Source organism: Bombina bombina, unplaced genomic scaffold (assembly GCF_027579735.1).
Source record: "Bombina bombina isolate aBomBom1 unplaced genomic scaffold, aBomBom1.pri scaffold_463, whole genome shotgun sequence".
Classification (NCBI taxonomy): Eukaryota; Metazoa; Chordata; class Amphibia; order Anura; family Bombinatoridae; genus Bombina; species Bombina bombina.
In genome coordinates this window covers 269,649-292,435 of record NW_026512684.1, presented here as the reverse complement: position 1 = coordinate 292,435, position 22,787 = coordinate 269,649, and the positions used below count along the sequence as shown (strand labels likewise).

General features: G+C 41.6%; 1 protein-coding gene across 1 annotated transcript in view; it reads right to left on the bottom strand.

Annotated features, from left to right (window-relative positions):
• Positions 1-22,787, bottom strand: part of LOC128644497 (succinate dehydrogenase [ubiquinone] flavoprotein subunit, mitochondrial) — a gene marked incomplete at its 3' end in the record, with an annotated part of 402,567 nt that overhangs the window by 120,655 nt on the left and 259,125 nt on the right. Inside the window, exons 9-10 of the mRNA XM_053697078.1 lie at positions 17,841-18,036; positions 11,011-11,182 (exon numbers count right to left, since the gene is read on the bottom strand). Coding sequence (XP_053553053.1) covers positions 11,011-11,182; positions 17,841-18,036 — 368 coding nt within the window. The remainder of the gene's footprint in view (positions 1-11,010; positions 11,183-17,840; positions 18,037-22,787) is intronic.

Genomic DNA, 22,787 nt, shown 5'->3' with positions numbered 1-22,787 from the left:
TTTAAATGTAATATTCGAATTCGAATGTGACATTGGAATTCGAAAGTGACAATCTAATTCGAAATAGTATTTCTAGTTTACAACTGTGTTTAATAAATGTGATATTCGATTTGAATGTGATATTCGATTCGAATGTGACATTTGAATTCGAAATAGTATTTCTAGTCTAATACTGTGTTTTATAAATGTAATATTCAAATTCGAATGTGATATTCGATTCGAATGTGATATTCGATTTGAATGTGATATTCAATTTGAATGTGATATTCAATTTGAATGTGACATTCAAATTCGAAATAGTGTTTCTATTTTACAATTGTGTTTTATAAATGTAATATTTGAATTCTAAAGTGACATTCGAAAACTGTAAATAACATTCGAATATCGAAATTTTAAGAATATTCGTTCTTATCAACATTGTATTATGTAAATCGAATTTCTACAATAACATTCGTTCTAACATTCGAATTTGAATATAAACACATTCGCCCATCCCTACTGACAACGTGCGTACATTGATAACTTTATTGACTTCTCCTCAGCAATGCCTTCTCTGTTTCTATCTTTGGACTCAGAGAAGGCATTTGATAGGGTTGATCAAAACCTTGGAAACTATGGGCCTTCATGGAAACTTTTACTTTATAGCTACAGTCTACTCAGATCCCACAGCCTTCATCAAAATAGCGAGCTATAAATCTAATCAAATATAAATAATAGAAAACAGCAGGGGTACCCAATGTCACCCTTGCATTGAACCCCTCGCAGCATCTATTAGGGGAAAAAATAAATAAAGATATTGCTGGCATAAAGATTGGACACAATGAATTTAAAATAGCTTTTATTGCGGATGATTTCATTCTATCAATAACTAAACTTTTATTATCTCTCCCAGTACTGTATTCTACTTTTCAGAAATTCTCCTCTATCTCGGGTTATAAAATCAATGAGAGCAAGTGCAGCAAAGCTATCCATACCATTATCCCCACCCATAACATAAAACTTTAATCTTTAAAAGTTAATCTTTCATTTTTAATGAGCAAAATCGGCTATAAAATATCTGGGAATTCAGCTTCCACAAAATGTATCCTAATTATTTAAACTAAATTATAAACCTCTCCTAATAGAATCAAAACATTTGTTAAATAAATGGAATAAGTATTGTATCTCACTTTTTGGTAGAATAGTGGTCGTGAAGATGTCAATCCTACCTAAATTGTTATATTTGTTCCGATCCCTGCCAATCAATATCGATCTAAAGTCTATAACCTTATTCCAAAAAGATGTAATTACCTTCATTGGCCAAGGTAAGAGACCCAGGATCAATAGGCACACTTTGACTAGACACAGGAAGGGGTTGATTTGGGAGTCCCACACTTTGTTTGACTGGCTCAATTTATATTATGGCATAATGATCAGGATAATATCAGATGGGTACAACTTGAGACTGAGATGACAAGGGTATCCCCTATGTATAAACTCCTGTGGTCCTTAAGAGGGGTCAAACCAAATCTATGTAAGAAGTTTCTATCTATTTCACATACACTTTGGATTTGGGATACATTTTATAAACAATTTATTCCAGCACAGGAGGGTTCTAAAGATTTGCCATTAATAACATAATACTCACCCTTTAACAATATAATTCAATCTAAGTGTGCTTATAAGGGGCTTTACAGAATCGTGGATGCATTAGTTAACAACATACCCTTGTTTTTACAACTCAAATCTCACCTAACCACAGCAATAAATAAACAAAGAAGCAACTACTTAAGTAGAAAAACTTTGCCTGGAGGACCCAGGGACTACGCACAGTAGGTCAAACAGTGATGAGGGAAGGGGGACACATGCAGACCTTTTAATCCTTAAGGGAGACGTTTAACTTGCCCAGTACTCACCATTATGCCTACCTGCAGGCCAGACACTATTTCAATGAGTTGCGCAGAGAAGGAAGTAACAGAGACCAAACTGCCATACTGCAGAGTATAGAACTAACGAAAAACGGTATCACATCCATATCACCACTTTACACGAAAATGAACAGACAGGCAGGGACTGACTGCATAAATAAGATAACTGACATTTGGAGTGAGAGGCTGGGAACAGCTGTAACGACTGTAGATATTGAAGAAAGCATACATAAAGTTAAACTAGCTTCTCTCTCATCAGAAGTGAGAGAATCACACTTTAAATTACTTCATAACAGTTATGTCACCCCTAGAGTGTTCCAGAGATGGAAATCGAACAGAGATAATAAATGCCCTAGATGTAGTCTGGTAGATGCAGATATAGAACACATGGTGTGGAATTGCCCAGCTTTAGTTAGATTTTGGAACATGACAGCATACTGGACAAAAACTAACATCCGCGCTCCCCAGAGTGACTGGTCGTTTCGGAATGTAGTATTCCTAGACTTTGTGGATATCCCTAAACAAGCTAGCTTATTTATCTATAATATAGTCCTGATGGCAAGACATTTGATATTTCAAAATTGGCTCAAACGAAATCCACCTACTGTAGCACAGTTAAAACAGACACTAATGCATCAACTATTTATTGAACAAGCCGACGGTCTGGGGGACAGATCCGCTAGAGTCCGGGCCTTCTGTAACAAGTGGGCTCCCTTCATCCGCACACTGCCAGATAGCTCACGCACCACAGTCCTAGCACCATTCAGAGACACGGAATACATGCTGGAGGCAACACTAAGAGGAGAATGGTAAACCGGAATTTTGGTTGAGGGGGTTCCCTGGGGGAGGAGGTGAGTTAAGATGGAGGAGGTCGTTTGAGAGTTACCACGCCAGCCGATAGTTGAGAGTTTGTTACAATTTATGTATAAATTTGGTTTAAGTGAAAAATAGTGCGAAACAGACTGTATTGCCTTCCAGGATTCAGTTCAAAGACACTTCATGAAATCTGCTGTATAACTGAAGGTATCATGTGTTTTGTAACCCTATATTGCTTGATCCTTGATGCAAGTACCTAATGCTGTCTGTTTGTTGCACATTAAAAATAAAGATATTTAAAACCTTCATCAAGAGATAAAGCAGTTTGTCTCCGAAAATGAAGGCACAGCATCCAACCCTATATATGTTTGGGGGGCTTTGAAAGCTTTTGTCAGAGGCCTATTAATTAAAGAATCTAACATACAGTCTAAACTTCGGACCTACAAAAATATAATTTATGCTTACCTGATAAATTCATTTCTCCTGTAGTGTAGTCAGTCCACGGGTCATCCATTACTTATGGGATTATATCTCCTCCCCAACAGGAAGTGCAAGAGGATCACCCAAGCAGAGCTGCTACATAGCTCCTCCCCTCTACGTCATACCCAGTCATTCGACCGAAACCAAACGAGAAAGGAGAAAACTATAGGGTGCAGTGGTGACTGGAGTTTAATTTAAAATTTAGACCTGTCGTAAAAAAAACAGGGCGGGCCGTGGACTGACTACACTACAGGAGAAATGAATTTATCAGGTAAGCATAAATTATATTTTCTCCTGTTAAGTGTAGTCAGTCCACGGGTCATCCATTACTTATGGGATACCAATACCAAAGCTAAAAGTACACGGATGACGGGAGGGACAGGCAGGATCTTTACACGGAAGGAACCACTGCCTGTAGAACCTTTCTCCCAAAAACAGCCTCCGAAGAAGCAAAAGTGTCAAATTTGTAAAATTTTGAAAAAGTGTGAAGTGAAGACCAAGTTGCAGCCTTGCAAATCTGTTCAACAGAGGCCTCATTCTTAAAGGCCCAAGTGGAAGCCACAGCTCTAGTAGAATGAGCTGTAATCCTTTCAGGAGGCTGCTGTCCAGCAGTCTCATAGGCTAAACGTATTATGCTACGAAGCCAAAAAGAGTGAGAGGTAGCCGAAGCTTTTTGACCTCTCCTCTGTCCAGAATAAACGACAAACAGGGAAGAAGTTTGACGAAAATCTTTAGTTGCCTGCAAATAAAATTTCAGGGCACGGACGACGTCCAGATTGTGCAGAAGTCGTTCCTTCTTTGAAGAAGGGTTAGGGCACAATGATGGAACAACAATCTCTTGATTGATATTCTTGTTAGTGACTACCTTAGGTAAGAACCCAGGTTTAGTACGCAGAACTACCTTGTCTGAATGAAAAATCAGATAAGGAGAATCACAATGTAAGGCCGATAACTCAGAGACTCTTCGAGCCGAGGAAATAGCCATTAAAAACAGAACTTTCCAAGATAACAGCTTGATATCAATGGAATGAAGGGGTTCAAACGGAACACCTTGCAGAACGTTAAGAACTAAGTTTAAGCTCCACGGCGGAGCAACAGTCTTAAACATAGGCTTAATCCTAGCCAAAGCCTGACAAAAAGCCTGAACGTCTGGAACTTCTGCCAGACGTTTGTGTAAAAGGATAGACAGAGCTGAAATCTGTCCCTTTAACGAACTAGCAGATAAACCCTTTTCTAAACCCTCTTGTAGAAAAGACAATATCCTAGGAATCCTAACCTTACTCCATGAGTAACTCTTGGATTCGCACCAATATAAGTATTTACGCCATATTTTATGGTAAATTTTCCTGGTAACAGGTTTCCTAGCCTGTATTAAGGTATCAATCACTGACTCCGAGAATCCCCGCTTTGATAGAATCAAGCGTTCAATCTCCATGCAGTCAGCCTCAGAGAAATTAGATTTGGATGTTTGAAAGGACCCTGAATCAGAAGGTCCTGTCTCAGAGGCAGAGACCATGGTGGACAGGACGACATGTTCACTAGATCTGCATACCAGGTCCTGCGTGGCCACGCAGGCGCTATTAGAATCATCAATGCTCTCTCCTGTTTGATCCTGGCAATCAATCGAGGAAGCATCGGGAAGGGTGGAAACACATAAGCCATGTTGAAGACCCAAGGTGCTGTCAGAGCATCTATCAGTACCGCTCCCGGGTCCCTGGACCTGGATCCGTAACAAGGAAGCTTGGCGTTCTGGCGAGACGCCATGAGATCCAGATCTGGTTTGCCCCAATGATGAAGCAGTTGGGCAAACACCTCCGGATGAAGTTCCCACTCCCCCGGATGAAAGGTCTGGCGACTTAGAAAATCCGCCTCCCAGTTCTCCACGCCTGGGATGTGGATCGCTGACAGGTGGCAAGAGTGAGACTCTGCCCAGCGAATTATCTTTAAGACTTCCATCATCGCTAGGGAACTCCTTGTTCCTCCTTGATGATTGATGTAAGCCACAGTCGTGATGTTGTCCGACTGAAACCTGATGAACCTCAGAGTTGCTAACTGAGGCCAAGCCAGAAGAGCATTGAAAATTGCTCTTAATTCCAGAATGTTTATTGGAAGGAGTCTCTCCTCCTGAGTCCATGATCCCTGAGCCTTCAGGGAATTCCAGACTGCGCCCCAACCTAGAAGGCTGGCGTCTGTTGTTACAATCGTCCAATCTGGCCTGCGGAAGGGCATCCCCTTGGACAGATGTGGCCGAGAAAGCCACCATAGAAGAGAATCTCTGGTCTCTTGACCCAGATTTAGCAGAGGGGACAAATCTGAGTAATCCCCATTCCACTGACTTAGCATGCACAATTGCAGCGGTCTGAGATGCAGGCGCGCAAAAGGTACTATGTCCATTGCCGCTACCATTAAGCCGATTACCTCCATGCACTGAGCCACTGACGGGTGTTGAATGGAATGAAGGACACGGCAAGCATTTAGAAGTTTTGATAACCTGTCCTCCGTCAGGTAAATTTTCATTTCTACAGAATCTATAAGAGTCCCTAAGAAGGGAACTCTTGTGAGTGGCAATAGAGAACTCTTTTCTACGTTCACCTTCCACCCATGCGACCTTAGAAATGCCAGAACTAACTCTGTATGAGACTTGGCAGTTTGGAAACTTGACGCTTGTATCAGAATGTCGTCTAGGTACGGAGCTACCGCAATGCCTCGCGGTCTTAGTACCGCCAGAAGAGAGCCCAGAACCTTTGTAAAGATTCTTGGAGCCGTAGCTAACCCGAAGGGAAGAGCTACAAACTGGTAATGCCTGTTTAGGAAGGCAAATCTTAGATACCGGTAATGATCCTTGTGAATCGGTATGTGAAGGTAGGCATCCTTTAGATCCACTGTGGTCATGTACTGACCCTCTTGGATCATGGGTAAGATGGTTCGAATAGTTTCCATTTTGAACGATGGAACTCTTAGGAATTTGTTTAGGATCTTTAAGTCCAAGATTGGTCTGAAGGTTCCCTCTTTTTTGGGAACCACAAACAGATTTGAATAGAACCCTTGTCCGTGTTCTGACCGCGGAACTGGGTGGATCACTCCCATTAGTAAGAGGTCTTGTACACAGCGTAGAAACGCCTCTTTCTTTATCTGGTTTGCTGATAACCTTGAAAGATGAAATCTCCCTTGTGGAGGAGAAGCTTTGAAGTCCAGAAGATATCCCTGAGATATGATCTCCAACGCCCAGGGATCCTGGACATCTCTTGCCCAAGCCTGGGCGAAGAGAGAAAGTCTGCCCCCCAATAGATCCGTTTCCGGATCGGGGGCCCTCATTTCATGCTGTCTTAGGGGCAGCAGCAGGTTTTCTGGCCTGCTTGCCCTTGTTCCAGGACTGGTTAGGTTTCCAGCCCTGTCTGTAGCGAGCAACAGTTCCTTCCTGTCTTGGAGCGGAGGAAGTTGATGCTGCTCCTGCCTTGAAGTTACGAAAGGCACCATAGTTCACGGACCGCGGATCTCAATTCACAAGTGCTCTATGGGCTGCATTTTGTAAACATTTCTCCATTGATAAAAGGCTATCATCCTCTTACCATCCTCAAACGAATGGCCAGACGGAGAGGAGCAACCAGTGGGTAGAACAGTTTCTACGCTCCTACTGTCATTCTAACCAACATACTTGGTCTAAACACCTACCATATGCAGAATTTGTGTTTAACAACACTAAACACTCAACAAACCCCGTTCTTCATCAATTATGGTTTCCATCCCAATTTCCAACTGCTACCTAATCCAGATTATACATCACCACTCATATCGGATCTGACCAATACCATTGCTTCCAATTTTTTGATTGTACAGAGAGCCATTGAAGATGCTAAAGAGATTCAGAAGAAGTATTACGATAGACGTCGAACTCCTCCTCCCTCTTATGCAGTTGGGGACCTCGTTTGGCTTTCTTCAAAGAATATTCGCTTGTCCACTCCTTCACGCAAACTGTCACCTCTATACATTGGACCGTTTCCTGTTGAGAAGGTAATCAATGTTAACGTTGTTCGTTTGACTCTACCTGATACGTTAAAAATCCACCCTACATTCCACGTGTCACTTCTCAAACCGTATCGAGTTGTTAGAGGTGATCCCTCTCATACTGTTCTCCCACAAGTATCCATAGACCCTAACATTGAGTATGAGGTGGAGTCCGTACTAGACTCCCGACGCTTTAGAGGAGTCCTACAGTATTTAATTAAATGGAAAGGTTACTCTAGTGATCATGATTCCTGGGAACCATATTGCAATATCTCTGCTGCTAGGTTGATTTCTAGGTTCCATCAGAGGAATCCGGACCGGCCTCGTCTGTGAGCCGCGGAGCTGCTCCTTGGGGGGGGGGGGGGGGGGGGTCCTGTCAGGTTTCTTTGCCTTTTGGTACTGTGCCTTTAAGAGATCTTAATTAGCTGCTGTTATAAGTACCTTCACCTCCCTCCCTAAACTGCCTGATATTGCCTGGTGAACTCCTTAACTGCTATTGGCTCCTGACTTCCTTCCTTTGCTGCCTGTCCTGTGTTCACTTCTGCCACGGCCTCCAGCACACTGCTCAGCTGCTCCTTCCAACCGGATCTACTTGCGGTGACGTCACACGCCATCGCTACCTCGCCTCAGCTGTTCACAGCTCCGTGTCTGACACACAGGCTGCTCTCTTGCTTCCCGGTTTGCAAACCAAATCCAAAACTACTCTCAGGTAACGCTTTGTATATACAGACTGTTTGTTTTTTCCTGCAGCTTCATATTTGGGCTAGTAAACTTTATTATCTGCCACTAGTTTTTCTTTATTGTTGTGAAACTGTGATAACACCTTACTTTCTGGCTACAGACGTCCTGGTTGAACTGCTGCATGTTTTCAGTGACAAGCTCACAGGTGGCAGCCATAGTTCAACATAACGTTTAACCCAGTTATTAACTGCTTGTTCATTTTTGGTTTGAGTTACTTTCTAAATCAAGTTATATTTTTAAAGCTAACTCTTACTACTTGCTACACACCATTACTTTCTATGTTCACTTTTGAAACAGTTTCACAGTACTAATTTTTGTATGAGTATCTCAGTAGCTGTGGTTCGTGTGTTAAAACAATCACACTCTTTTACAGAGTAAACTGCTTCATCACAGTTATATTGAGGGTCACATGCAGTAGCTATAAGCCAATACTATATGTATCAATAGATCTGTAAAAATCCTCAGAACAGATTATTTAAAGCCTTATGGGCGCTACTCATTATAGCCATATATATGTATATACAAATGGGGGGGGTTGTTTCTTTTGGGGGGTTCAGATCCCTAGAGGTCCTAATGTGGCCTGTGCATTGCTAAATATTGGAAAGGCGAGATCCCCAACTTCTGTATTATTGAGAGTAAGATGAATTATTATTACCTTATGAGCAGTTATTCAGCTGATATCCTTGATAAAAGGAACTATTTCTACAGCTTTGGGAAGCATTGATACTTAGGGGTCGATTTATCCCCCTACGTATTTATCAAGCATCGGTCATCAGACCACTGCTTTCCTAACCTCTTCTTCACCTCTTAGGTGGAGAATGTGAATCTCCCCGGTCTCCTCTGTCCGGGGAGATTGACAGCTCCTGCCCGCGTGTGAAAGGCTGTGAGCGGGCAGGGGACGGCATTGCACAAGAGCCCAAAGTAGCTCTTGTGCATTGCTGAATTTCGGCAGCGGAATTCAGCCCACCAGAGGCGAGCTGCGGCGGATAGGGGTGCATATGTACTCCCCTGTCCGCCATTGCCTGATAAATTGAGCTCTATATGTGGAATCCAATCAGAGGGAGCGGAGAGCTGGGCCCCAGACACAAACCTCAAACTGAGATTCACAAAAAAATCCCACCTCTACTATTCTTGGATCAGGTGCTGGTTGATAACATTTTCTTATCCCCCCCCCTCCCCCTTTTTTTCTCAGTCATAGCCTGATCCAAACAACTAATCTCCAGATTTATAGCGTTTATGATTTGTCACAAGTACCAACGTTTTTAGCATGTATGCATTCTAATGATATTCTTGTAATCTTGTATTATGAAAGAGGAAACGAGAATGTTAAAAAAGGAGGTTTATATTTTCAATACTTTAAATAAAGTTGTTTTAAAAAAAATATATATAAATGTTTCTAAATGTTTAAATATTTACACAAACTGTAGCTCCAAAACCAGACCCAAGAAAACTATTACTCAGTTATACATAGCAATAATGGTAGAGACAAATCTAACCTGCTAACCAGATAAGAGAGAGACTTGAGGATGGAACACAACTCCAAAAAATGGAACAATATTTTTTTCCACTTACATAGAGTACTAATTAGTGCAGACATAAGGGAAAACACAATTAAAACAACTTTCAGATGGTACCTTACACCAATTATTACCTCCGATGCAACAAACCCCAACTCAAGGCTCTGCTACAGAGGTTGTGGCTCGGAGAGCACCTATCTACACATGTGGTGGGATTGCCCGTACATAACTAGGATCTGGAATAGATTGTCAAATTTCTTAAGTAGACTTTTAGATGAAACATTAAAATTGACTGCTTCACAAGCATTACTGCATGAAAAGATCCCTAAGTTTAATACCCACATTAATCAATTCATCAGACTCACTTGTACATCTACAAGAATATGTATTGCAAGATATTGGAAGGAAAGAGCTCTCACATCGGAAGAAATAATAGGTAGAATAACATTTATTTATAAAATGTCAGAACAAGGGACTTGGCTACAAAACACTACAGAAAACTTTTAGAAAGTATGGTTTTATTGGATGCTACATGATAATTAATCTACAGTTATGGACCTCTAGGTAATGATGCTTTCCCACCGCATTGACCAAACTTTTAATATAGTAGACAATATACGATTCCTGAATATAACACTTTTGCTGTGATCCCAAGGATATCTTCTGATGAGGTGACCCGACAACCCGGCGAGACGACATCTTCTCCCCCCTTTTTTCATCTCTCTTTTGTTCTCTTTTTTTCCCCCCTTTCCCCCCCCCTTTTTTCTTAAAATTGTGTTGACATACATTACGCTTTAGTCATTTTGTTAATAATTCTACAATCTATGATTGAACTAGGACATTTGGAGTTATGTATAAATGATAGCCTCTATCTCACTATGATGAAGAGGTACGAATATAGATTTTGTCCTAGACTCCTACTGGCAAATATGTATGGAAATGTCTTATATGTTTTGTATTTTACTTACAAGTTGATGTAAACTGACACATTTATAATTTAATAAAAATTATTTAAACATAAATATTTACACAAACCTTGACATGTACTCTAGACCCCAGTTGTTGTTCCAAGGAACTAGAACCATCATGAGCTGAGATGTTGAGGTTTCCATAAACATCTGTATAACCAAAATTTGTCATTCACACAAAGATAGCCACAGTGGTTAAACCAAGTGAAATAAAATTTAAAAACTGGTGGTTTTTCAATACCAATACATAGAGGTAATCATTAACTAAAATTAGGAGAATTAAAACTATCAAGCAACCAACTTGATAATTATTGGACCACTTGAGATGGATTGACCCAAGAGCATTTTATTATCACATTAATGTTCCCTGGTAACTGTGCATTTAACCCCTCACGAAGGAGTTAGACCCATGGTTAAAGATGGAAGTGCAATTGCTGCCAGATCTGTCCAACCACAAATTAGCGTACTTTATTGCTGCACTTACTAACATAAGAATTAGGGGCCAGTAAGGTACCCTATTCTTCTACATGGGTACTTCTTGCCAGTCAATTCTTGTGTATACCAATAAATACTTACCAGGTTTATGTAGCTCTGCAATGGTAAGAGCACATGCACGACCAAAGACCACCAAATCCAGAAGAGAGTTTGCACCCAGCCTGTTAGCACCATGGACAGAAGTTGACGCAGCCTCACCGCATACATACAGCCCTGGTACCACTTTGTCTTCACCATTTACATGGATAAGTGCCTAAAACAAGCAAATAACAGAATTTATGCTTACCTGATAAATTACTTTCTCCAACGGTGTGTCCGGTCCACGGCGTCATCCTTACTTGTGGGATATTCTCTTCCCCAACAGGAAATGGCAAAGAGTCCCAGCAAAGCTGGTCACATGATCCCTCCTAGGCTCCGCCCACCCCAGTCATTCGACCGACGGACAGGAGGAAATATATATAGGAGAAACCATATGATACCGTGGTGACTGTAGTTAGAGAAAATAATTCATCAGACCTGATTAAAAAACCAGGGCGGGCCGTGGACCGGACACACCGTTGGAGAAAGTAATTTATCAGGTAAGCATAAATTCTGTTTTCTCCAACATTGGTGTGTCCGGTCCACGGCGTCATCCTTACTTGTGGGAACCAATACCAAAGCTTTAGGACACGGATGAAGGGAGGGAGCAAATCAGGTCACCTAAATGGAAGGCACCACGGCTTGCAAAACCTTTCTCCCAAAAATAGCCTCCGAAGAAGCAAAAGTATCAAATTTGTAAAATTTGGCAAAAGTGTGCAGTGAAGACCAAGTCGCTGCCTTACATATCTGGTCAACAGAAGCCTCGTTCTTGAAGGCCCATGTGGAAGCCACAGCCCTAGTGGAGTGAGCTGTGATTCTTTCAGGAGGCTGCCGTCCGGCAGTCTCATAAGCCAATCGGATAATGCTTTTAAGCCAAAAGGAAAGAGAGGTAGAAGTCGCTTTTTGACCTCTCCTTTTACCAGAATAAACAACAAACAAGGAAGATGTTTGTCTGAAATCTTTAGTAGCCTCTAAATAGAATTTTAGAGCACGGACTACGTCCAAATTGTGTAACAAACGTTCCTTCTTTGAAACTGGATTCGGACACAAAGAAGGTACAACTATCTCCTGGTTAATATTTTTGTTGGAAACAACTTTCGGAAGAAAACCAGGCTTAGTACGCAAAACCACCTTATCTGCATGGAACACCAGATAGGGCGGAGAACACTGCAGAGCAGATAACTCTGAAACTCTTCTAGCAGAAGAAATTGCAACCAAAAACAAAACTTTCCAAGATAATAACTTAATATCTACGGAATGTAAGGGTTCAAACGGAACCCCTTGAAGAACTGAAAGAACTAGATTTAGACTCCAGGGAGGAGTCAAAGGTCTGTAAACTGGCTTGATCCTAACCAGAGCCTGAACAAATGCTTGAACATCTGGCACAGCTGCCAGTCTTTTGTGAAGTAAAACAGATAAAGCAGAGATCTGTCCCTTCAGAGAACTTGCAGATAATCCTTTCTCCAAACCTTCTTGTGGAAAGGATAGAATCTTAGGAATTTTTATCTTGTTCCATGGGAATCCTTTAGATTCACACCAACAGATATATTTTTTCCATATTTTATGGTAAATTTTTCTAGTTACAGGCTTTCTAGCCTGAATCAGAGTATCTATTACAGAATCTGAAAACCCACGCTTTGATAAAATCAAGCGTTCAATCTCCAAGCCGTCAGTTGGAGGGAAACCAGATTCGGATGTTCGAATGGACCCTGAACAAGAAGGTCCTGTCTCAAAGGTAGCTTCCATGGTGGAGCCGATGACATATTCACCAGGTCTGCATACCAAGTCCTGCGTGGCCACGCAGGAGCTATCAAGATCACCGAGGCCCTCTCCTGATTGATCCTGGCTACCAGCCTGGGGATGAGAGGAAACGGTGGGAATACATAAGCTAGGTTGAAGGTCCAAGGTGCTACTAGTGCATCTACTAGGGTCGCCTTGGGATCCCTGGATCTGGACCCGTAGCAAGGAACCTTGAAGTTCTGATGAGACGCCATCAGATCCATGTCTGGAATGCCCCATAATTGAGTTATTTGGGCAAAGATTTCCGGATGGAGTTCCCACTCCCCCGGATGGAATGTCTGACGACTCAGAAAATCCGCTTCCCAATTTTCCACTCCTGGGATGTGGATCGCAGACAAGTGGCAGGAGTGATCCTCCGCCCATTGAATTATCTTGGTCACTTCTTTCATAGCCAGGGAAGTCCTTGTTCCCCCCTGATGATTGATATATGCAACGGTCGTCATGTTGTCTGACTGAAACCTTATGAATTTTGCCTTTGCTAGTTGAGGCCAAGCTCTGAGAGCATTGAATATCGCTCTCAGTTCCAGAATGTTTATCGGGAGAAGAGACTCTTCCCGAGACCATAGACCCTGAGCTTTCAGGGATTCCCAGACCGCGCCCCAGCCCACTAGGCTGGCGTCGGTCGTGACAATGACCCACTCTGGTCTGCGGAAGCTCATTCCCTGTGACAGATTGTCCAGGGTCAGCCACCAACGGAGTGAATCTCTGGTCTTTTGATCTACTTGAATCGTCGGAGACAAGTCTGTATAATCCCCATTCCACTGTCTGAGCATGCACAGTTGTAATGGTCTTAGATGAATTCGTGCAAAAGGAACTATGTCCATTGTTGCAACCATCAATCCTATTACTTCCATGCACTGCGCTATGGAAGGACGAGGAACAGAATGAAGTACTTGACAAGAGCTTAGAAGTTTTGATTTTCTGACCTCTGTCAGAAAAATCCTCATTTCTAAGGAATCTATTATTGTTCCCAAGAAGGGAACTCTTGTTGACGGGGACAGAGAACTTTTTTCTTTGTTCACCTTCCATCCGTGAGATCTGAGAAAGGCTAGGACGATGTCCGTATGAGCCTTTGCTTTTGACAGGGACGACGCTTGAATCAGGATGTCATCCAAGTAAGGTACTACTGCAATGCCCCTTGGTCTTAGAACCGCTAGAAGGGACCCTAGTACCTTTGTGAAAATCCTTGGAGCAGTGGCTAATCCAAATGGAAGTGCCACAAACTGGTAATGCTTGTCCAGAAAAGCGAACCTTAGGAACTGATGATGTTCCTTGTGGATAGGAATATGTAGGTACGCATCCTTTAAATCCACGGTAGTCATAAATTGATTTTCCTGGATAGTAGGTAGGATCGTTCGAATAGTTTCCATTTTGAACGATGGTACCCTGAGAAATTTGTTTAGGATCTTTAGATCCAAAATTGGTCTGAATGTTCCCTCTTTTTTGGGAACTATGAACAGATTGGAATAAAATCCCATTCCTTGTTCTCTTATTGGAACTGGATGTATCACTCCCATCTTTAACAGGTCTTCTACACAATGTAAGAATGCCTGTCTCTTTATTTGGTTTGAAGATAATTGAGACCTGTGGAACCTTCCCCTTGGGGGTAGTTCCTTGAATTCCAGGAGATAACCTTGAGAAACTATTTCTAGCGCCCAAGGATCCTGAACATCTCTTGCCCAAGCCTGAGCAAAGAGAGAATGTCTGCCCCCCACTAGATCTGGTCCCGGATCGGGGGCTATCCCTTCATGCTGTTTTGGTAGCAGTGGTAGGCTTCTTGGCCTGCTTACCCTTGTTCCAGCCTTGCATTGGTTTCCAGGCTGGTTTGGGTTGTGAAGTATTACCCTCTTGCTTAGAGGATACAGAATTAGAGACTGGTCCGTTTCTGCGAAAGGGACGAAAATTAGGCTTATTATTAGCCTTAAAAGACCTATCCTGTGGGAGGGCATGGCCCTTTCCCCCAGTGATGTCTGAAATAATCTCTTTCAAATCAGGTCCAAATAATGTTTTACCCTTGAAAGGAATGTTAAGCAATTTTGTCTTGGAAGACACATCCGCTGACCAAGACTTTAGCCAAAGCACTCTGCGCGCCACGACAGCAAACCCTGAATTTTTCGCCGCTAATCTAGCTAATTGCAAAGCGGCATCTAAAACAAAAGAGTTAGCCAATTTAAGTGCTTGAACTCTGTCCATAACCTCCTCATACGAAGATTCTTTACTGAGCGATTTTTCTAGTTCCTCGAACCAGAAACACGCTGCCGTAGTGACAGGAACAATGCATGAAATTGGTTGTAGAAGGTAACCTTGCTGTACAAAAATCTTTTTAAGCAAACCCTCTAATTTCTTATCCATAGGATCTTTGAAAGCACAACTATCTTCGATAGGAATAGTAGTGCGTTTGTTTAGAGTAGAAACCGCCCCCTCGACCTTTGGGACTGTCTGCCATAAGTCCTTTCTGGGGTCGACTATAGGAAATAATTTCTTAAATATAGGGGGGGGAACAAAAGGTATGCCGGGCCTTTCCCACTCTTTATTTACTATGTCCGCCACCCGCTTGGGTATAGGAAAAGCGTCGGGGGGCACCGGAACTTCTAGGAACTTGTCCATCTTACATAATTTCTCTGGAATGACCAAATTGTCACAATCATCCAGAGTAGATAACACCTCCTTAAGCAGTGCGCGGAGATGTTCTAATTTAAATTTAAATGTCACAACATCAGGTTCAGCTTGATGAGAAATTTTTCCTGAATCTGAAATTTCTCCATCAGACAAAACCTCCCTCATGGCCCCTTGAGATTGGTGTGAGGGTATGTCAGAACAGTTATCATCAGCGTCCTCTTGCTCTTCAGTGTTTAAAACACTCTCTGATAAGTAGGCATTTTGGATAAAAGATTTGCTATGGAGTTATCCATTACAGCCGTTAATTGTTGCATGGTAATAAGTATTGGCGCACTAGATGTACTAGGGGCCTCCTGTGTGGGCATAACTGGTGTAGACACAGTAGGGGATGATGTAGTATCATGTTTACTCCCCTCATTTGAGGAATCATCTTGGGCAATATCATTATCTGTTGCATTACTGTCCTTACTTTGTTTGGACACTATGGCACAATCATCACATAAATTTAAATGGGGAGACACATTGGCTTTCATACATATAGAACATAGCTTATCTGATGGTACAGACATGTTAAACAGGCTTAAACTTGTCAAGAAAGCACAAAAAACGTTTTAAAATAAAACCGTTACTGTCACTTTAAATTTCAAACTGAAAACACTTTATTACTGAATATGTGAAAAAGTATGAAGGAATTGTTCAAAATTCACCAAAATTTCACCACAGTGTCTTAAAGCATTAAAAGTATTGCACACCAAATTTCAGAGCTTTAACCCTTAAATTAACGGAACCGGAGCCGTTTTTACATTTAACCCCTATACAGTCCCAGAATGAGGCTCTGTCTATAACTAGAAAGGCCCCCATCTGAAAAAGGTGTCCAACACAGTGCCTGCCGTTTTTCTAAACATTCCCCAAGATTATAATACCAATAATTAGTTAGAATCTGCATAATATGCCTAGTAAAACAATTGTTTTAGCCCAGAAAAATGTCTACCAGTTTTTAAGCCCTTTTTGAAGCCCTTTATTCTTTTATGTTTAACTAAGAAAATGGCTTACCGGTCCCCATGAGGGGAAATGACAGCCTTCCAGCATTACATGGTCTTGTTAGAAATATGGCTAGTCATACCTTAAGCAGAAAAGACTGCTAACTGTTTCCCCCAACTGAAGTTACTTCATCTCAACAGTCCTGTGTGGAAACAGCAATCGATTTTAGTTACTGTCTGCTAAAATCATCTTCCTCTTACAAACAGAAATCTTCATCCTTTTCTGTTTCAGAGTAAATAGTACATACCAGCACTATTTTAAAATAACAAACACTTGATAGAAGAATAAAACTACATTTAAACACCAAAAAACTCTTAACCATCTCCGTGGAGATGTTGCCTGTGCAACGGCAAAGAGAATGACTGGGGTGGGCGGAGCCTAGGAGGGATCATGTGACCAGCTTTGCTGGGACTCTTTGCCATTTCCTGTTGGGGAAGAGAATATCCCACAAGTAAGGATGACGCCGTGGACCGGACACACCAATGTTGGAGAAATATATATATATATATATATATATATATATATATATATATATATATATATATATATATATATATATATATATATATATATATATATATATATATATATATATATAAATAATAGACCCTTACTAAAATTATATTTTTATTTTTAAAGTTACAATATAATGGAAACATATTTTATGTGTAAAATATATGTATCAGGGGCTTAATTTTTTTAAGCTTTTGAAACAGCTTGCGAGTACAATGCAAGAAATCTTTAACTTCTCTACCGTTAATAATTCCAGAATGATTTGTCCAGGAATAGTGGCAATCTGTGGAAGCTGTCCTTTTCAGCTAGTCTATTCCGTGTACCAGTTGTGCACAAAAAATAGTTGAAATGTGTTTAACTAGTGCATAAATAGTTGACCAATAAACTAGTGCATACATAGATGACCAATAAAATTAGAAGGTAATTCAACCTACTAAACACTTTACCCTTTTATTTCTTAGGAGGACTCTAGTGTTGGTTGACCATATATGCCTGCACCATTAAAACTAAGCAGAGAACGTTCTCACGTCTCTGCTTCAGCTGTTCTGCCTTCTGCCAGATGGTAAATGCACCTGACAGATGACAGACAAATAAAGCAAAAATGCTTATTTTCTTTGAAGCAAGTAATAAGGCATATGATTGCACCGTCAACCAACACTAAAGTAAAAATATAAAATGTCTTAATGAGAGAGCTGGCTAGCTAGGAATGGAAACACTCTCTCACAGGGAAGCAAAACTAAACTTATTTTACTTTTCTTCACACTAGGTATCATCAATGTACCAGAAATATTACACATTAAGTGCCCCTTTAAACAGTCATAGAATATTATTTTTTGGGAAACTGCATTTATAGTAGTTACCTGTCCTTTATAATTAGTTGGAATACCACCCATGTTATAGTGGACAGTTGGTAAGACGGGTATCGGTTCCTTCGTGACCTCAACCCCAGCAAAAATCATGGCTGTTTCAGAGATGCCTGGTAGGCGGGTAGCCAACTGCTGAGGTGGAAGGTGGTGAAGCTGAAGATGCACATGGTCTTTTTCTGGCCCACAGCCTCTGTAAAGAATGTAAGCTTATTAAAGCAGTATGCTAAATGCTGTAGGACAGACTAGATCCCAACCTTGATACAATTATTTATAAAAAGAAGTAAATAGGAAATAGCAACACCGCTTACTCAAACGGCTGTGAAAATGCAGTCCTGATGCAAACAAAAATAGCCAAACCACCATACTGTCAGCTCACAAGAAACTGTACTTCCCATTAACTTTCACTTCCATATTACAACTGCAAAATAATTATATTGCAACTGTTTTTAAACTGTCTATGAGCTCAATGATAAAAAGTTCATCAGACCCATGAGAAATGTCTTTTTTTTGTCTCGCCAGTCTTGCAACTCATACATCTAGTGATATTTTATAAAAAAAAGTGGGCTGACCCTCTCTGTCCTAATAAGTGACAATGTGCCGTCCATAGGAAATAATAAAGATCACTGTCTGTTACAATACAGTGACAATATTAGCTGCCACATCACAGTAGTTACAGATTTACTTCTTTTTTTTTTAATATTTACTATTTTTATTGAGGAATTGCATGTTACAAAAATCAAGCATACACAAGAATGTACATTTAGCAAATAAACAATCACTATGGAAGAGACGTATATGCATTAGTTATTGGTCTGTCCTCTTTTTTTGATAAAACAAAGCAAAATACACATCAACATAAACAATTCTAGTTAACCTAACTAGAGGCCTTAGCTAAACTCATTGCTGATTGCTGTCAAAGGAGAGCGTGGTAATTAAAATTAGGGAATAAGAAAACTGCCTCTTTAAGAGTATTTTTTAACCAAGTAAATATAAACTTCAATGCTAAATTATTGTGAGCACATTTACACCTGGAAAGTGTGTATATATATATATATATATATATATATATATATATATGCATAGTATATATGAGAAATAAGAGTATTATTTTGCCATGAACAGGATTTTCGATAAGGTATATGTAACTTTATGATTAACAAGCTTTCCTTTTTGTCTCCATAGCGGTCTCGGTCGCCGGCCGCTCAGAAGCAATCCAAATTATGCATAGCTGTATATTCAGGAAAAAATTATGGTAGCCTGTCAGTTAGCCAGGTATAAAGATGGTAACAGTGTGTTTGGTATGGGATCTGATACATTACCACTACAGTGCAGTCATTTGCAAACATATTATATGCATATAAGATCAGTACCATGCTGATTTATTGGTCGCTATATTACAGGTTATTATATACAAATCAAGTGGTGGCCAATAAGACATGTGGGAAATGTAGTCTAATGAGGGATGAAGTGAGCCTTTATATTATGTTAGCACCATACTGCAAGTAAATACTGTGTATATTGTAAGAATGTGCTTCGGTATAGCTAAAATAAAGCAGCACTGACTACATCGCATTCAGACATGTAAATATCAGATTTGTACTTCTAAATATCATAATAGTACCTAAAATGCAGGCATATGCTAGAAAATCAGGTAGATAATTGCAGTGCATAGTATAAAAATAAACATGTGCCGAGCTAGAGATAGAATAGTAACAACTACCTGTCCATTGAATGAATAAATGTCAGGTAAACTGTCAGGATGCCAGGAATCAGACAGACAAGAAGTGCAAAAATAATCACACCTTTATTAATAGCAAAAAATAATAAAAAGTCCACAAGTCAAACAACAAGCCAGGAATCAAAACCAGAGCTGGTAGTCAGACGAGCCAAGTCAGGAGCCAAAGCGAATAGTCAGACGAGCCGAGTCAGGAACAAGGAGAACAGCAGCGTCAGGAACAAGCCAGGGATCAGGAACCAGGAGGGACGTGAGACAGCCAGGTAATACACAGGAGCTCTCACAAACAGTTCTGAGACAACGCAAGAGCAAAGCATACTGAACAGAGGCCCTTTAAATAATAAGTGATGACATCACAATTCTGAGACTGCATCCTGTCTCACACGGATGATGTACACCAGTCTAGCCAAAAAAGGAAGTGCAGAAAATGAGCAGCATCACCCAGTATGCACCAGAGTCAGCAAGAGAGGTGAGTAAAATGGCTGCCAGCAGCACATGGCAAACAAAGCAGGGAAAAAACCCTGACAGTACCCTCTCCTCAACGACCCCTCCCCTGCGGGAGGACAAAAGGCTTATTGGGGAAACGGGCATGGAAGGCACGGAGGAGGGCGGAAGCATGAACATCAGAGGAGGGAACCTATGAACGCTCCTCCGGACCGTAGCCCCTCCAGTGAACCAAATACTGTACGCGGCCCCTGGACATACGAGAGTCAATAATGCTGATGACCTCATACTCCTCATGGTTGTCAACAAAGATAGGACGGGGACAAGGCAACACAGTGGTAAACCGATTACAAACCAATGGTTTCAAGAGGGAGACATGAAAAACATTGGAGATGCGCATTGCAGGAGGAAGGTCAAGAGCATAGGCCACAGGATTGACCCGTTGGAGTATTCGAAAAGGACCAACATAACGGGGAGCCAGTTTATTGGAAGGCACACAAAGGTTCAAGTTGCGGGAGGACAGCCAAACTCTCTCACCAACCTGGTAGGAAGGTGCGGGCAGACGCCTACGATCAGCCTGGAACGTTTGGCGCTGCATAGAACGATAAAGGCAATCCTGAATCTGCACCCACGTGGAACGGAGTTACCGGAGATGCTCCTTCAAAGCCGGAATACTCTGAGACATGAAAGAATCGGGCAACAAGGATGGTTGAAACTCATAATTCGCCATGCACGGGGATAACTTGGAGGAAGCATTAATAGCACTAGGTAACAGTTCAGACCAATTATTGTGGTGATCTGAGACATAGCAACGGAGGAACTGTTCCAGAACTTGATTAGACCGTTCCACAGCCCCATTGGATTGAGGATGATATGCCGAGGAAAAGGAAAGCTGGATCCCCATTTGAGCACAAAAGGAACGCCAAAAGACAAACTGGCTACCCCTATCCGACACTATCTCCTTGGGTAACCCATGTAAACGGAAGAGCTCCTGGGCAAAAATTGAAGCAAGCTCCTGAGAAGTAGGCAACTTCTTCAAGGGAATGCAATGTGACATTTTAGAAAAACGGTCAACCACTATAAGGATAACAGTATTGCCATCAGAAACAGGGAGCTCGACAATGAAGTCCATGGAAAGATGTGTCCAAGGACGCTCAGCATTAGCAATAGGTTGAAGAAGACCCACAGGAAGACGTTGAGGAGTCTTATTCTGTGCACAAAGTGAGCAGGAGGCAACATACGCAGCAACATCAGAACGAAGACCTGGCCACCAGAATTGTCGAGTGAGAGACCAAATCATTTGGTTCTTGCCTGGGTGACCTGCGGCTTTAGGATAGTGGTAAGTGTGCAAAAGTTTAGTTCGAAGATTCTCAGGAACAAAACACTTACCACTAGGTTTCTCAGGAGGTGCATTGGTTTGTGCAGCCAGGATCTCCTCCCAAGGGAGAAGTCAAATTAGTACGTATGGTAGCCAAAATATGGTCAGGAGGTATAACTGGAGTGGGTACAGACGCCTCCTTGGCAGAGGCGAAAATTGTCGAGAGAGGGCATCAGCCCTAACATTCTTACTACCAGGCAGGTAGGAGACCACATAATTAAACCGAGACAAAAATAGCACCCATCTGGCCTGTCGGGGCGACAAACATTTTGCTTCAGATAGAGAAGTTAAATTCTTGTGGTCAGTAAGAATGAGCACTGGCATGCTAGTACCCTCGAGAAGATGCCTCCATTCCTTGAGTGCCAAAATTATGGCCAGTAATTCCCTGTCGCCAATTTCATAATTGCACTCCGCTGGAGACAATTTCTTAGAGAAGAAACCACACAGATGCAAGGAACCGTCAGGCGTAGGACGTTGAGACAAGAGGGCACCTACTCCAGTCTCAGACGCATCAACCTCAAGAACGAAAGGCAGGACAGGGTTAGGATGAGCCAGAACTGGAGCGGCAGCAAAGGCAGTCTTAAAACTATCAAAGGCCTTAATGGCAGTAGGTGACCAATGGAGTGGATCATTCTCTTTACAGGTCATGTCTGTGATAGGTTTGACCAAGGAAGAAAAGTTTTTAATAAACTTTCTATAGTAATTGGCGAACCCCAAAAAACGTTGAATAGACCGAAGACCAACTGGGCGAGGCCACTGCAGAACTGCAGATAACTTGTCAGGATCCATGGAGAACCCTGCAACGGAGATAACATAACCTAGGAAGGTTACTTGAGTCTGATGGAACTCACATTTTTTCGAGTTTACAAAACAGGCCGTTCTCATGTAGTCTCTGAAGAACCCGTGTAACATCAGAACGATGAGCCTCAAGTGTGGGTGAGTGTATGAGGATGTCGTCTAAGTACACCACAACACACTGTTGCAACATATCTCATAGGACATCATTAATAAATTCCTGGAAAACAGCAGGAGCATTACATAGGCCAAAGGGCATTACAAGATACTCATAATGCCCACTCCTGGTGTTAAATGCTGTTTTCGATTCGTGGCCCTCCTTGATCCTAATGAGATTGTACGCTCGTCTCAAATCAAGTTTAGTAAAGACCGTAGCTCCCTTGAGGCGGTCAAACAGTTCCGTAATGAGCAGAATAGGGTAAACATTCTTAATGGTAAGACGATTAAGACCCCTATAATCGATGCATAGTCTTAACTCGCCATCCTTTTTCTTCACAAAGAAGAAGCCAGCCCCTGCAGGAGAGCAATATTTGAGGATGATCCCCCGCGACAGAACATCGGCAACATACTACTCCATAGCACAATTCTC